Source organism: Musca domestica, unplaced genomic scaffold, assembly GCF_030504385.1.
Source record: "Musca domestica strain aabys unplaced genomic scaffold, Musca_domestica.polishedcontigs.V.1.1 31, whole genome shotgun sequence".
Taxonomy (NCBI): Eukaryota; Metazoa; Arthropoda; class Insecta; order Diptera; family Muscidae; genus Musca; species Musca domestica.
This window is the reverse complement of record NW_026712309.1, coordinates 6,158,437-6,170,196: the sequence shown is the minus strand read 5'-3', so window position 1 is coordinate 6,170,196 and position 11,760 is coordinate 6,158,437. Positions and strand designations below refer to the sequence as shown.

The 11,760-nt window shown below is 37.5% G+C and overlaps 2 protein-coding genes across 4 annotated transcripts; one reads left to right on the top strand and one right to left on the bottom strand.

Annotated features, from left to right (window-relative positions):
- Positions 1-61: 61 nt before the first annotated feature.
- LOC131803623 (uncharacterized protein K02A2.6-like) lies at positions 62-4,377 on the bottom strand. The gene is made up of 2 exons (XM_059125016.1): positions 236-4,377; positions 62-168 (listed from the first exon to the last, which is right to left on the bottom strand). The coding sequence occupies exon 1, from the start codon at positions 4,277-4,279 to the stop codon at positions 239-241; it is 4,041 nt and encodes a 1,346-aa protein (XP_058980999.1). The 5' UTR covers positions 4,280-4,377; the 3' UTR covers positions 62-168; positions 236-238.
- A 2,368-nt stretch (positions 4,378-6,745) lies between these two features.
- Positions 6,746-8,261, top strand: LOC101889510 (PRKR-interacting protein 1 homolog). 3 transcript variants are annotated; one of them, XM_005175447.4, is made up of 3 exons: positions 6,746-6,837; positions 7,295-7,467; positions 7,584-8,261. In XM_005175447.4, the coding sequence occupies exons 2-3, from the start codon at positions 7,318-7,320 to the stop codon at positions 8,211-8,213; spliced, it is 780 nt and encodes a 259-aa protein (XP_005175504.1). In that variant the 5' UTR covers positions 6,746-6,837; positions 7,295-7,317; the 3' UTR covers positions 8,214-8,261. The 3 variants fall into 3 exon arrangements, with proteins under 3 accessions (XP_005175504.1, XP_005175503.1, XP_011292100.1); XM_005175446.4 differs by having other exon boundaries at positions 6,781-6,915; XM_011293798.3 differs by lacking the exon at positions 6,746-6,837 and adding an exon at positions 7,061-7,199.
- Positions 8,262-11,760: the final 3,499 nt, after the last annotated feature.

Genomic DNA, 11,760 nt, shown 5'->3' with positions numbered 1-11,760 from the left:
TGATAATTGTTCCAATCGATATTGTTATATATCCCGGTCTGCTAGTAAAACAACTGTTGCCTTCAGGTAACTCATAACAACTGAGTGATGGTGTTTATTACATATGCTTACATCGATAGTAGTTTAGTAGTTACTGAATACGTAACGTATACAACACCTCTCCCCTCTCTTATAACAAAAATAATAAAATGAATTCAATAAAATACTATTAGCTAAAAACTCCGAACACTAATACCTTTCAATCCGTATCGATAACATAATCATTTAGTCGATGAGGTCGCCGTATATTCCTCCTAGGATTCGTTCTTATGTTGACTGCCTCGCCATTCCCTGCTGGCTCTTCAAATCCGATGAATGCTGACCCCGGAGAACTTGGGGGCGTTGCGAAGGACTGATCTCGATTGTCTGACATCACGCATTCGTCTGTTGCTTCTCGTTCCGCATTACTCATACTTGTAGGGTTCTCTCTCTTCTCCAAAGTCAAATCTGATGGCTCATAACTAGCACTATGTGTTTCCTCAACTTCGCTATCCAGCATTACTCTGCCATTAATCTTTCTCAATTGATCAATGTGTCTGTTCCAACACCTACCATCTTCCAGCCTCACTTTGTAATGCAAATCACCAATTCTCTCTCTTACTATTCCAGGCTTCCACTTAAGCTTATCCATATAATCCCGAGCCATTACAGCGTCTCCTACTGCTAACTCTCTTGTAGTTTTTTGTCTTTCGGGGTCTCGGACTTCATTGTTGGGCAGTAGGAGGTCCAATCTGCTTTGTATTTGTCGCCCAAACATTGTCATAGCTGGTGATTTATTCGTGACCGGGTGAATTGCTCGTCGATATGCCAATAAAATTTGATCAATTTTCCGCTGTAACTCCTCCTTACGAGGCATTGCCTTCAACTTGGTCTTGAAAGTTTGTATAAAACGTTCTGCTTGACCATTCGTTGCAGGGTGGTACGGTGCCCCCAACTTATGCATGATACCATTTTGTTTTAAAAACTCTTGAAATTTCGCGCTTTTGAACTGCGTCCCGTGGTCGCTGACTAGAATGTTTGGTATTCCAAATTGCGCAAATATACTTCTACATACTTCGATTGTTGTCTCCGTGGTAATGTCTCGAACTATCCTTACCTCCGGCCATTTACTAAAAGCATCCACCAGTACAAAAAAATATTTGCCCAAAAAGGGACCAGCGTAATCCACATGCACCCTTTCGAAAACTTTCTTCGGAGGTAACCAGCAATGAACCGGTTCTTTCTTTACATCTGGTCGCCCGATCTGGCATTCATAACAGTCAGCAACCGCTTTTTCAATGTCCTTATCTAAATTTTTCCACCAACAATACGCTCTGGCAAGTGACTTCATTTTTGATACACCAAAATGTCCCGAATGTAATTCTTGTATTATTCTAGTTCTCAGCGGTTTTGGCACATACACTCTTATGCCTCTTAATAAGCATCCTTGTTGCAAGCTAAATTCGGATGGGTCGATTCCAAAACTGTCGGCAGGATCACACTTCCGGCCATATGACAAACTGTCTACTAAACGTCTTACTTCCGCATCTTTTTTTGTGGCTTGTCCTAATTCCTTGACGGTGATTGGCAAATTCTCAATTAATTCCATTTCAATTTGATCAATCTCGCTGATTGTTTTGCTGCATTCATTTACAGGAAGCCTCGATAGCGCATCTGCATTCCCATTCTCCTTAGATTTACGCAAACGAATCTTGTAATCAAAAGATTCCAGGAATACTGCGTAATGTTGCATACGCGTTGCAGACAATACCGGTAATCCCTTGTCAGGCGCAAAAATCTGTGATATTGCTTTATTGTCGGTAATTAAAGTAAATTCCCTTCCATATACATATTGGAAAAACTTTTTTACCCCGAATATTACTGCGTATGCCTCCTTGTCTACTTGGCTATACCGTCTCTGTGTTGCATTTAAAGTTTGCGATGCAAACTGTATAGGTCTTTCCGTTCCATCGCCAAATTCGTGACTCAATACGGCTCCCACACCCGTAGGGCTCGCATCCACTGCCAATGTTAATTTTTTTCTTGGATCATAATGTGTCAGCACCACCTCTGATCCCACTTGTCTCTTTACTTCTTCGAAAGCCCATTTACATTTAGCATCAAAATTAAATGGAACTTCTTTGTGCAGTAATCGATTTAGAGGGTAAACTATAGAGCTCAAATTTTTTATAAAACGACCATAATAATTCACTAGTCCCAAAAATGATCGAACTTCGTCCTTGGTTGCCGGATATCTCATTTCTTGAATAGCCTTAATCTTGGCTGGTATCTTACGAATTCCTTGTCGATCAATCACATAACCACAATACTCAATACTCTCTCGCAGAAATTCCGACTTAGCAAGATTTATTCGCATATTGTATCGGTCTAATCTTTTTAACACCTCTTCTAACCGGTCTAAGTGTGTCCTCTCATCCTTGGCTGTTATTTTAATGTCATCCAGGAACACCTTAACACCCGGTATATCCGCTAATAACTGCTCCATTAATCTTTGCCACTGAGACGGGGCGCTAGCAACGCCAAACATTAATCTTGTTGGTTGAAATAATCCTTTGTGTGTGCTCAGGGTTAAGAACTTTTGGTCATCTGGATGTACTTCTAACTGCAGATATGCCTTGGACAAGTCAATCTTCGAATATTTTTCACCGCCTGCCATTGTACTAAACAATTCGTCGACTGTAGGCAATGGGTGCTTGTCCACCACTAAGACCGGATTGATCGTTATCTTGTAGTCTCCACAAATTCGTATCTTGTCATCTTTCTTTCTGACCACCACGATTGGTGTAGCCCACTCGCTACGTTCCACTTTTTCCAATAATCCAGCTTTTACTTGGTCATCTAATTCATCTTCCACTCTCTGCAACAGTGGAAAAGGTACTCGTCGCGCCTTCATACATTTCGGGACAGCATCGGTTTTAATATTCAAACGCGCCTGAAACCCCCTAATTTTGCCCACTGACTTCGAAAATAAATTTGGATATTTCTCCAAGATACTCCTTAACTGACCTTCCAAATTCGCCGACTCCTGAATTTTGTTTACGCTTACCGATGACACACTCTTTCCTTTTAACATCTTCAGCCAGTCCAATTTAACTAACCGCAGCCACTCTCTTCCCAGCAATGGTTTCCGATTGGCCCGTACTAAATACATTTTGACTTTTGTTATGTCTTTGGCTCTTACTTTCACCCATATGTATCCCGCGCAATCTATAGGCGTCTTGCAATAACTATAGAGTTCCAAATCTGGTTCATGAATTCGTATTTTCTTCGAAAAATATTTGTACGCATCGGCAAGACTTATGATGGTGACCGGCGCTCCCGTGTCAACTTCAAATGTGATATTACGATCATTTACTTCCAATGTACATAGAATTTTATCCCGTATGCTGGGGCTCTGTCCATTACTTTCCATCTTACACACTTCTTGCTCTGAGTCCTCCTTTCCACTGACTTCGCCGTCAGATATTTGTTTCATTGTAGATCTTGCTTTAAAACACACACGCCTTAAGTGGCCTCTCTTTCTGCAAAAATTGCATACAGAATTTATGTGACGGCAATCGTTTGAATTATGCTTACTGCTGCCACATCTGTCACAGTTTGTATTCAGTTTCGATCTCGCTCTTTGTTCTGTCTCTCTGACTCTTTTCTCCCTCTCTTTTGTCTTTCTCATATTCACCATGTCAACGGCTTCTTGCTGCTTATTCATTTCCTGGAACCCCTTTTCAGCTTGTTCAAACATGTTTGCCAAATGTATTGCATCATCTAATGTTAAATCGTCCTTTTCCAATAACCGGCCTTGAATCTTTCTGTTCCCTATGCCGTACACAAACTGGTTCCTCAGTGCTTTGTCCAGGTATTCACCAAATCCACAGCCCGTTGCTAGATGCCTCAAAGCCACTAAATATTCTGCGGCGGATTCTGTAGGTTCTTGCTTACGTGAGTGGAATTTAAAGTTCAAAAATATTTCATTGGGTTTAGGGTTATAATGCTTCTCCAGCAATTCACAAATATTATCATACTGCAATTCCTCTGGTATCAAGGGTAAAGCCTTGTCACATAGCTTATTATAAGCCTCTGTACCCATGAAATGTAATAGATATTTAGCCTTCATCGCCTCGCTCGTACCAAAAATCGCCAACGCCGTCTCAAATCTTTTCACCCAACGATTCCAGGTTGTAGCCTTTTCATCAAATGGCTCCATTTGAAAATTGCCACGCGGTTTTGGTTCACTCGTCGCCATAATTGTTATATATCCCGGTCTGCTAGTAAAACAACTGTTGCCTTCAGGTAACTCATAACAACTGAGTGATGGTGTTTATTACATATGCTTACATCGATAGTAGTTTAGTAGTTACTGAATACGTAACGTATACAACAGATATTAATTACACAGTAACATACACTGAGATAATTTGATCTATTTCAGGTCTCCCTAAAATAATAAAATAAGAGTCGAATAGTCTGTTCCAGAAAGGCAAGAATCTAAAAGTTTTTACTATGATAACCGGTTTTCGCTTTATGATATCGAAGAAAATTGCAAAATTAGTAGATTCTTGCAGGTTCTGAAACAAACCAGAAATATAATTCAAAACAAAACTAGTAGCTTGGTAGAATTAAGTCTAAAATCTATTTAAATCCGAAGAAGACCGTAAATGATGATCTCAAGCATGTGACTATTATAATTTTTGTGACAGGGATTGTAAAATTTTCCAACCGGACCTGCATTCCATCTTTACATCAGATTTTGAGTGTGCACAAGTACTGGGATGAGCAAAGTTTGAAAAGAATAGGATTAATATTTAACATTGTGTGAGGTTTATTGGTTTACAAAATTTTCACCTGTTGTGATGAAGATACCAGAAGAAATAACCACATTAGTAGTGAAATTCTCTAACTCAAGTAGTCGTTAAGACCTACCGATAGATACCAATGTTGTCAACTCTGACTTCTTTTTTATATCAAAAATTTGGGTTTTAAAGTTACCGATTTTTGTCGGTAACTCAAATAATGACTTAGAGAATCCCACTACAGATCTCGTGTTGGCAGAATTCATGGTAGAACTAAGAAGGTAAAGTCATGTAATCATATGTTTACAATTTTTTTTTCGAATTTATACGTTTGAAAACATCTCATTGTAAATATATATATTCATAAATCCATTGTATACACATAAAATCAGAGATGGGAACTTTTTTTATGCATTGAAATTTGACAAGGTAAGTTACAGAAAATGTAGAGCTGGGAATGCTAATTTGAAATGAAGTTACCTTTATTTATTGTACCATGGCAGAAATATTGAGATGTGTGAAATTTGAAGACAACTCTCTCTCCACAATTTAGGGAGGGAGGAATTTGCCTTTTATTGGCGTCATTGTTATTCAAAATTTTGACCTGCGGGAAGGTACCATCAGGAGTGGTCCGTTCTATATGTTTTTTTTTTAGTAGAATATTGGGATCTACGAAATTTAAATACAATTGGAGATACTGGAAGAATTGGGTCGATATTGTCCCTTTTCACATCTGACCGAGAATTGGAGACTTGAAATCTTCTCCTCTGGAATTTGTCCAACACCGATTTTCCCTTTATGATATCGAAATGCAAAACTACTAGTTTCTTGCATATACTAGAACAAAGCACTTGCGTGTTAAGATACACAAATGGCAGAAGAATTCAGGTAAATGCATCAACGCTTGGGAGCATTCATATGTCAAAAAATTTTAAATATTTTTTTCAAATATAAGTTGATTTTTACATATTTTCTTATACGACGTCATTCGGAGATTATTAAAATCCGCGTTTTTCAACAATTTTTGCAAATTTAAATAATTTTTCATTCAAAATTTTCAATTCCAAAATTGGTGTGACAGTTAATTGTCCCAGCAGCTGTGTCGATGCGTCTACCTATATTCTTCTACCATGGATACACACCTGGTACAATATAGGGAGCCTTATTTCAAATAATAATATCCAGCTCTTCATATGGATGAACTGGTTTCGTTTTTCACGGTTTTCAATTATTTATTCAAAATAAATGCAACAAGTTGTTTGATTTTTTATTGTTTTGATACTAATTCTGACATTACAAGCCAAACAGGTAGTGCAATTTTTTCAAAGTTGACCTACCTTCTCTTCATTGTACCATGAGGACAACCATGTTAAAATTAAGAAGACAGTCATTTCAAATAACCTTTGTCATTTTCTGTAATTTACCTTGTCACATTTCACTACATTTGTGTATGTACAATGGATTTATAAATATAACTTTTGACAATGAGATGTCAAATGAATAATTTAAAAAAAAAAATGCGAGTTATAAGCGCCTAGAGTTCCGTTAGTGTCTGGTGTATTTCCAGTGTAAGACTAACAAAGACAGAATGGATAACAATGTGAAGCTCAAGCGTCTCCGATTAGTTCAGCTACACACTAAAAATCAACCAATAAAGAGGAGATTCAGTCCCTTAGCTGGTGTAGGAATCTGCCCGTAGGCCTATGGCTGCTCTATTTGCGTTTTGTCCAAAGGCGAAGGTTATAAAATTTAAGGATTGTTGTTCGTGATGGAATAAAGTTTATAAATACAAAATTCGGTGATATCGATTCACTTTACATTGCCTTTGGAACTTTTAGATCCCTTATTCCAAACTCTCTTGTTTATAAATCCCTTATTATTGTTATGTTTTCTGTTTTGATTCCATATTTATTTTTTATTTTGTCATGCCTGGTTTTTCGTTTTACACCGTGTTGCCATATCCCGTTAATTACATTGTGCCTATTGAAAGTGCATCGAAAAACGGGAAGCGGTGTGTGTTTTTATTATTGTTTTCGTTGAGAAAAATTGAATAAAATAAATATAAGAATTCGTGTGATAATTGATTGAGGTGTTTATTTGAATAATAAATCAGTTCTCATTCATTGTATTTGGTTTATTTGAATAACGGTGTACTTCCCGAATCTAAAATCACACGCTTCTATGCGTTTGTGATGCGACGAAATATGTGGTTGAATCCAGTCCACTCGCGCTAGTCCTCCAAAATTCAGATCCTATTTTTAAATAATTAGGACCTATCCACAGAATTCTGACCGAGCCTTAGGGGGGCCCTTGATGATCTATGTCTCGGAACGCGACAATCAAAAAGACAACCATTTTGCATTGGACGAAATTGTAGACCTAAAAGCAAACAGCAATAATTCATAGAATATTTGAGCTATTTTGTATGTAAACTTTTTCATTAAAATAACTTTTTGCTTTATTTCTAGAAAAAAACTGGGTAATTGTTAAGATGTCACTTATTAAAAATTTGGTAAAAGAGCCGGAAAGAAAGGATTCCAAATCCGACAACGACAGCGATGGTGAAAAGAAACCGAAGCCAATGATAAAATCTGCCATTGATTTGCAACGTTTAAAACTTGAAAAACTTATGAAAAATCCAGTAAGTATTGAAAAATGCTACGAATTAAGCAGCCTGAAGTTTAATTGTAGATTCCGATTAAATACTAACAAACGTTAAAACTAGTAATAACAATGATACGTACTCTCTTCTCATAGGACAAGCCAGTCGTCATTCCTGAACACCGCAGAGAAAAAGACTATATGGCCAGCGTTCCTACGTTCGTGCGCAATGTTATGGGTTCCAGTGCGGGTGCAGGCTCCGGAGAGTTTCATGTGTACCGTCATTTGCGTCGCAAGGAATATGCTCGACAAAAAATGATTCAGCAAAAAAGCCTGCAAGAGCAATTAGACGACGAATATCAACAGAAAATAGAGGAAAATCGACGTAAAGCCGAGGAGAAAACTGCAAAGAAAAGAGCAAAACGCCTTAAGAAGAAGCAAAGAGCGAAAAAAGCTAGGCAACAGAAACCTTCTGGCGATGCGACAAAATGTAATGAAGACGATAACACTTCTAGCGATTGCAGTGATGACAACGAAGACAACCAGACCACTAATAACGAAAATGATGGCGAACCAACCTCATTATCCTCAAAGGAAGGGGAAGCAGAAGCTGCTGTTGATAACAAACAATCGGATGATGGTAATACGGATGATAGAACGAATAGTGAAAATCCTAACTCACCAGAAAATAAATTGAGACACGACAATGTTACAATATCTGAGTCGTCTATACTAGACGACAAAGTAGATAATGTTGAAAGCGTTAAACGGAATATAGACATTTGATATATAAAACATATACGTAATTAAAATAAAATCATAACCAATAATGACCATTTATTACCTTTGCATTTAAGTATGCGAAGACACGGTTACCTAGCGATTTAAAAAAATATATACATTTCAAGCTTGTAAACTAATTAATAAGTAGTAGCATACCATTGTTTGGCCTAAAAGGTATGTTATATTTTTTAAGGCAAAAGTAGATTCGAGTAGCATTCTCTGATTAGAGAGAAATTATCCTAGTCCATAATTTTACTTTTGAAAAAACACATATTGTAATGCTAATATTGATGACAACGATCAATTTGACTTAAAATCGAAAGATGTACTTTCAAGATTGAAAAAAAAATGAATTGCTGGAGTCCAATTGGGTATCATTTTAGATTCATATCTTTACGTGAAGCTCTAACATCAACATTTGCTGGTGACACTGATTTTATTAGATTATACAAGGATTCTATGAAAGAGTAGGAAAAATACAAAACCACGTAAATCTTCTTGAACATTTCCTGACAAAATGGATAGTATCAGTGCTCTAAGACCCGAATCTTGCCCACGATAAAAAAGACTCGCAAAATGATACCATAAAATATATCGTAATACACTTGGGCCGAAGACTTATATGGAAGCAACACATCACGTAAATAAAAAAATGCTAATCTAAATTCGTTAATCGGTATACATTCTTCTCTCGATGGCCCTTTAGACAGCTCTGAGTAACAGTTAGTACCTCTTATATAAGTAAATTATAAAGAAGACAATCGAGCTTTCTTCGATCTATTACAGGTGCACCTAAGTACATAAGAACACAACAACAATTCACAAGCACCTCACCAATCGTTGTAGATAAAATTAAGAAGAATTGATAAAGTAATTAAGCAATCGCTGGTGTGCCAAGGATACACTAAAAAAAACAATCAATCGCGTACTGACCTCTCATACACGCGAGAAACACTGAGATATTTGCAGAGTACCTGAAACAGCAGAGCATATAGTTTTTGGTTGCACGCATCTTGAGAAAATTAGTTGAAATTTTCGAGATTTTTTTCGATTTGAGACTTTTTATTTCCTATGTCTTGAGGGTATAACAAGTTCCTTTTGACCATAAGGTTTATAACACCTCGAAATATTGGTTCTATACTGAGGATGTTTTAAATCTCGCCAAACTGAGTTGATCTAGCTACGTGTGTCTGTCCAAATGCCCATCTTAATTTGTAACCACGCTACAGGTCGAAAATTTTGACAGTTTTGTAGAGGGACAGAAAATAAGCTTATTGTTTTTAAAAGGGATCACAAAATATTAAGGACATGGATCAAAAAATAAATATTTTCCTGATTTTGCAGTCTCTGTGATACTGCAGTGACCAGTCACCAAGATTATAAGATCAAACCTACTAAGTGATAGAAGGAAACATATTCCTCTTTTCGTAATTGGTTTCCAAGTGCGACCTTCCTCGATGAGAGATTTTTTGAAGCAGCTAACGTAATAGCTTATTAGTGATTTAATTGTTTCTTCAATCGACTGGGATCCGCGTCGAGCTATTTCATCAGCCACTTCATTCCCTACTATATTGCTGTTTCCTGGAACTTAACAAAGCTTAATGCGCCCTCTTGTTTCAATGGGGACTTTCTTGAAGTCAAGAGTGGCTCTCGATTTAATACACTTGACATGATAGCTTTGAGGACCGCTTGACTATCGACATATTCAGTCCTGCTGTGCTATTGCAGAGTTCTTTTACCATTTCGGCTGCCTTGGAAGAATCTCCGCCTGAAAAACGATACAATTGTCATTAAGCTTATACGCCAGCACCGGTACCTCCATCAATCCCAAGCATCCCAATCAGGTATGGTAACATCAGTATAATTGAAGTAGAAAAAGGTGGACACGTGATCACCAATCCTATTACCTTTACCTAAGATATTCCGACTAATTAGGATCTGAGTATGACCAAAACGTGAAGAGCGCCATCCACCAGCTTCCCATAGTCTCAGCTCACTTTTGTTGCTTGCAATCGCGCTAAAATATCCAGTGGCTGGAAGTTTAGAAGCACATCCGAAGCAAATTGGGAGGAATGTTTTTGAGAGCTCCGGTTGTCAGCAAGGACGGGGGTATCTGCACTGTGGTTGATTTGGGCATGAGTGCCCTGAATTATTTAATCGCATGCAGTTAGACGAAGGTTGTTTGTGACAAAATTCACTTATGACAATCCATCCCAATCTTTTGCTCCTAAGCTTACGCTAGCATATACCGGGTGAGATGAAAAAACTGCAACCAACTTCAGACTGCTGTCATTTCTAAGTCACTCGTCCGAAAGCTATTAAAATTATTCTAGTGACAGCTTATTATATTGCTTACAAGCGTACAATAGCATTTTGGTGAGAATTTTCCAGAAAAAAAGTTATTCGTGACGGAATTCAAGCGTGATAGTGTGATTTCTTTATATATTGGCTGGAAAATCACAAGTGGGTATCATTAGAGCACTTCAGGATTTAAATGTGAATAAGTCTTTTGTGTCTCGTACCATCGCTCGTTACCGTGATACTGGTAGCGTAGCCCGACGTCAAGGAAGTAGACGGAAGAAAAAGCAACATCAGCAGAAATGGTTCGAAAAGTAAAGAAGCGACTTGATCGAAACCCGCGACGCTGTGGCCGAAAAATGGCTCGTGAGCAATATTCCATTCGGCAATTATTGAAAAATGAGCTCGGTGTAAAGCCATTGAAATTCCAAAAAGTGCAAGAACTTACACCGTAATATTGTATGTATTATTAAAGCCTTGGGCACGCAGACATTGGACATTCCAACAAGACTCAGCATCATCACATCCAGCACATGGCTACAAAATGAGATTCCTCGCTTCATTTCTAGCGCACAATGACCACCAAACATCTCCGTAAACTAATCCGTTGGACTATTGTGTCTGGAGTATTTTGGAAACAAGCGCTTCGCCGGGAATGGGCCAAAATACAGCAGAGCAACATTCGGGCAGCGTGTGACGGTTTCATTGACCATTTGAAGGCCATAATTCGTCTCAAAGGTGACCAATTCGAACAAATCTAAACTTATTTTAAAATGTTATTCTATTTCCGACATTTTTGTTTTCATTCAATAAAATTTAAAAATTATGGCCTTTGACTTTCTTGCAGTTTTTTTATCTCACCCTGTACAATTGGTGTTCCTTTCTAATTTCTTTGTTGAATCACTACACTAACCCATATTAATAGTTATTGTAGACTACACTCCAAATTCTTTTGAAGTTTCAACAAAAGAAAGTTCCTTCAGCCCATTCAGTTATGTATTGTACCCTAAACCCCCCCCCCCCCCCCACCAAAAAAAAAACTCCCTCGTCTCAATTTTGTTTTTATTTCGAATGAATGTATATTGTTCTTATATTGCAAACATTAAATATATACTTTTGAACGCAAAGAAATCAAGAATGGATTTAAGATTTGTTTATATTTTATTCGGATAAATGACGCCATGACAATGTCTACATATTTAGTTTTTTTTTTTTCTCATATCTCTGTGTGAAATAAAATTATATGTATTTG

Excerpts from the sequence above, each read along its gene's own strand:
- LOC131803623 (XM_059125016.1), bottom strand. The coding sequence starts at position 4,279 with ATGGCGACGAGTGAACCAAAACCGCGTGGCAATTTTCAAATGGAGCCA.
- LOC101889510 (XM_005175447.4), top strand. The coding sequence starts at position 7,318 with ATGTCACTTATTAAAAATTTGGTAAAAGAGCCGGAAAGAAAGGATTCC. Across the intron at positions 7,468-7,583 it reads AAAAACTTATGAAAAATCCA|GACAAGCCAGTCGTCATTCC; the intron begins GTAAGTATTGAA and ends CTCTTCTCATAG.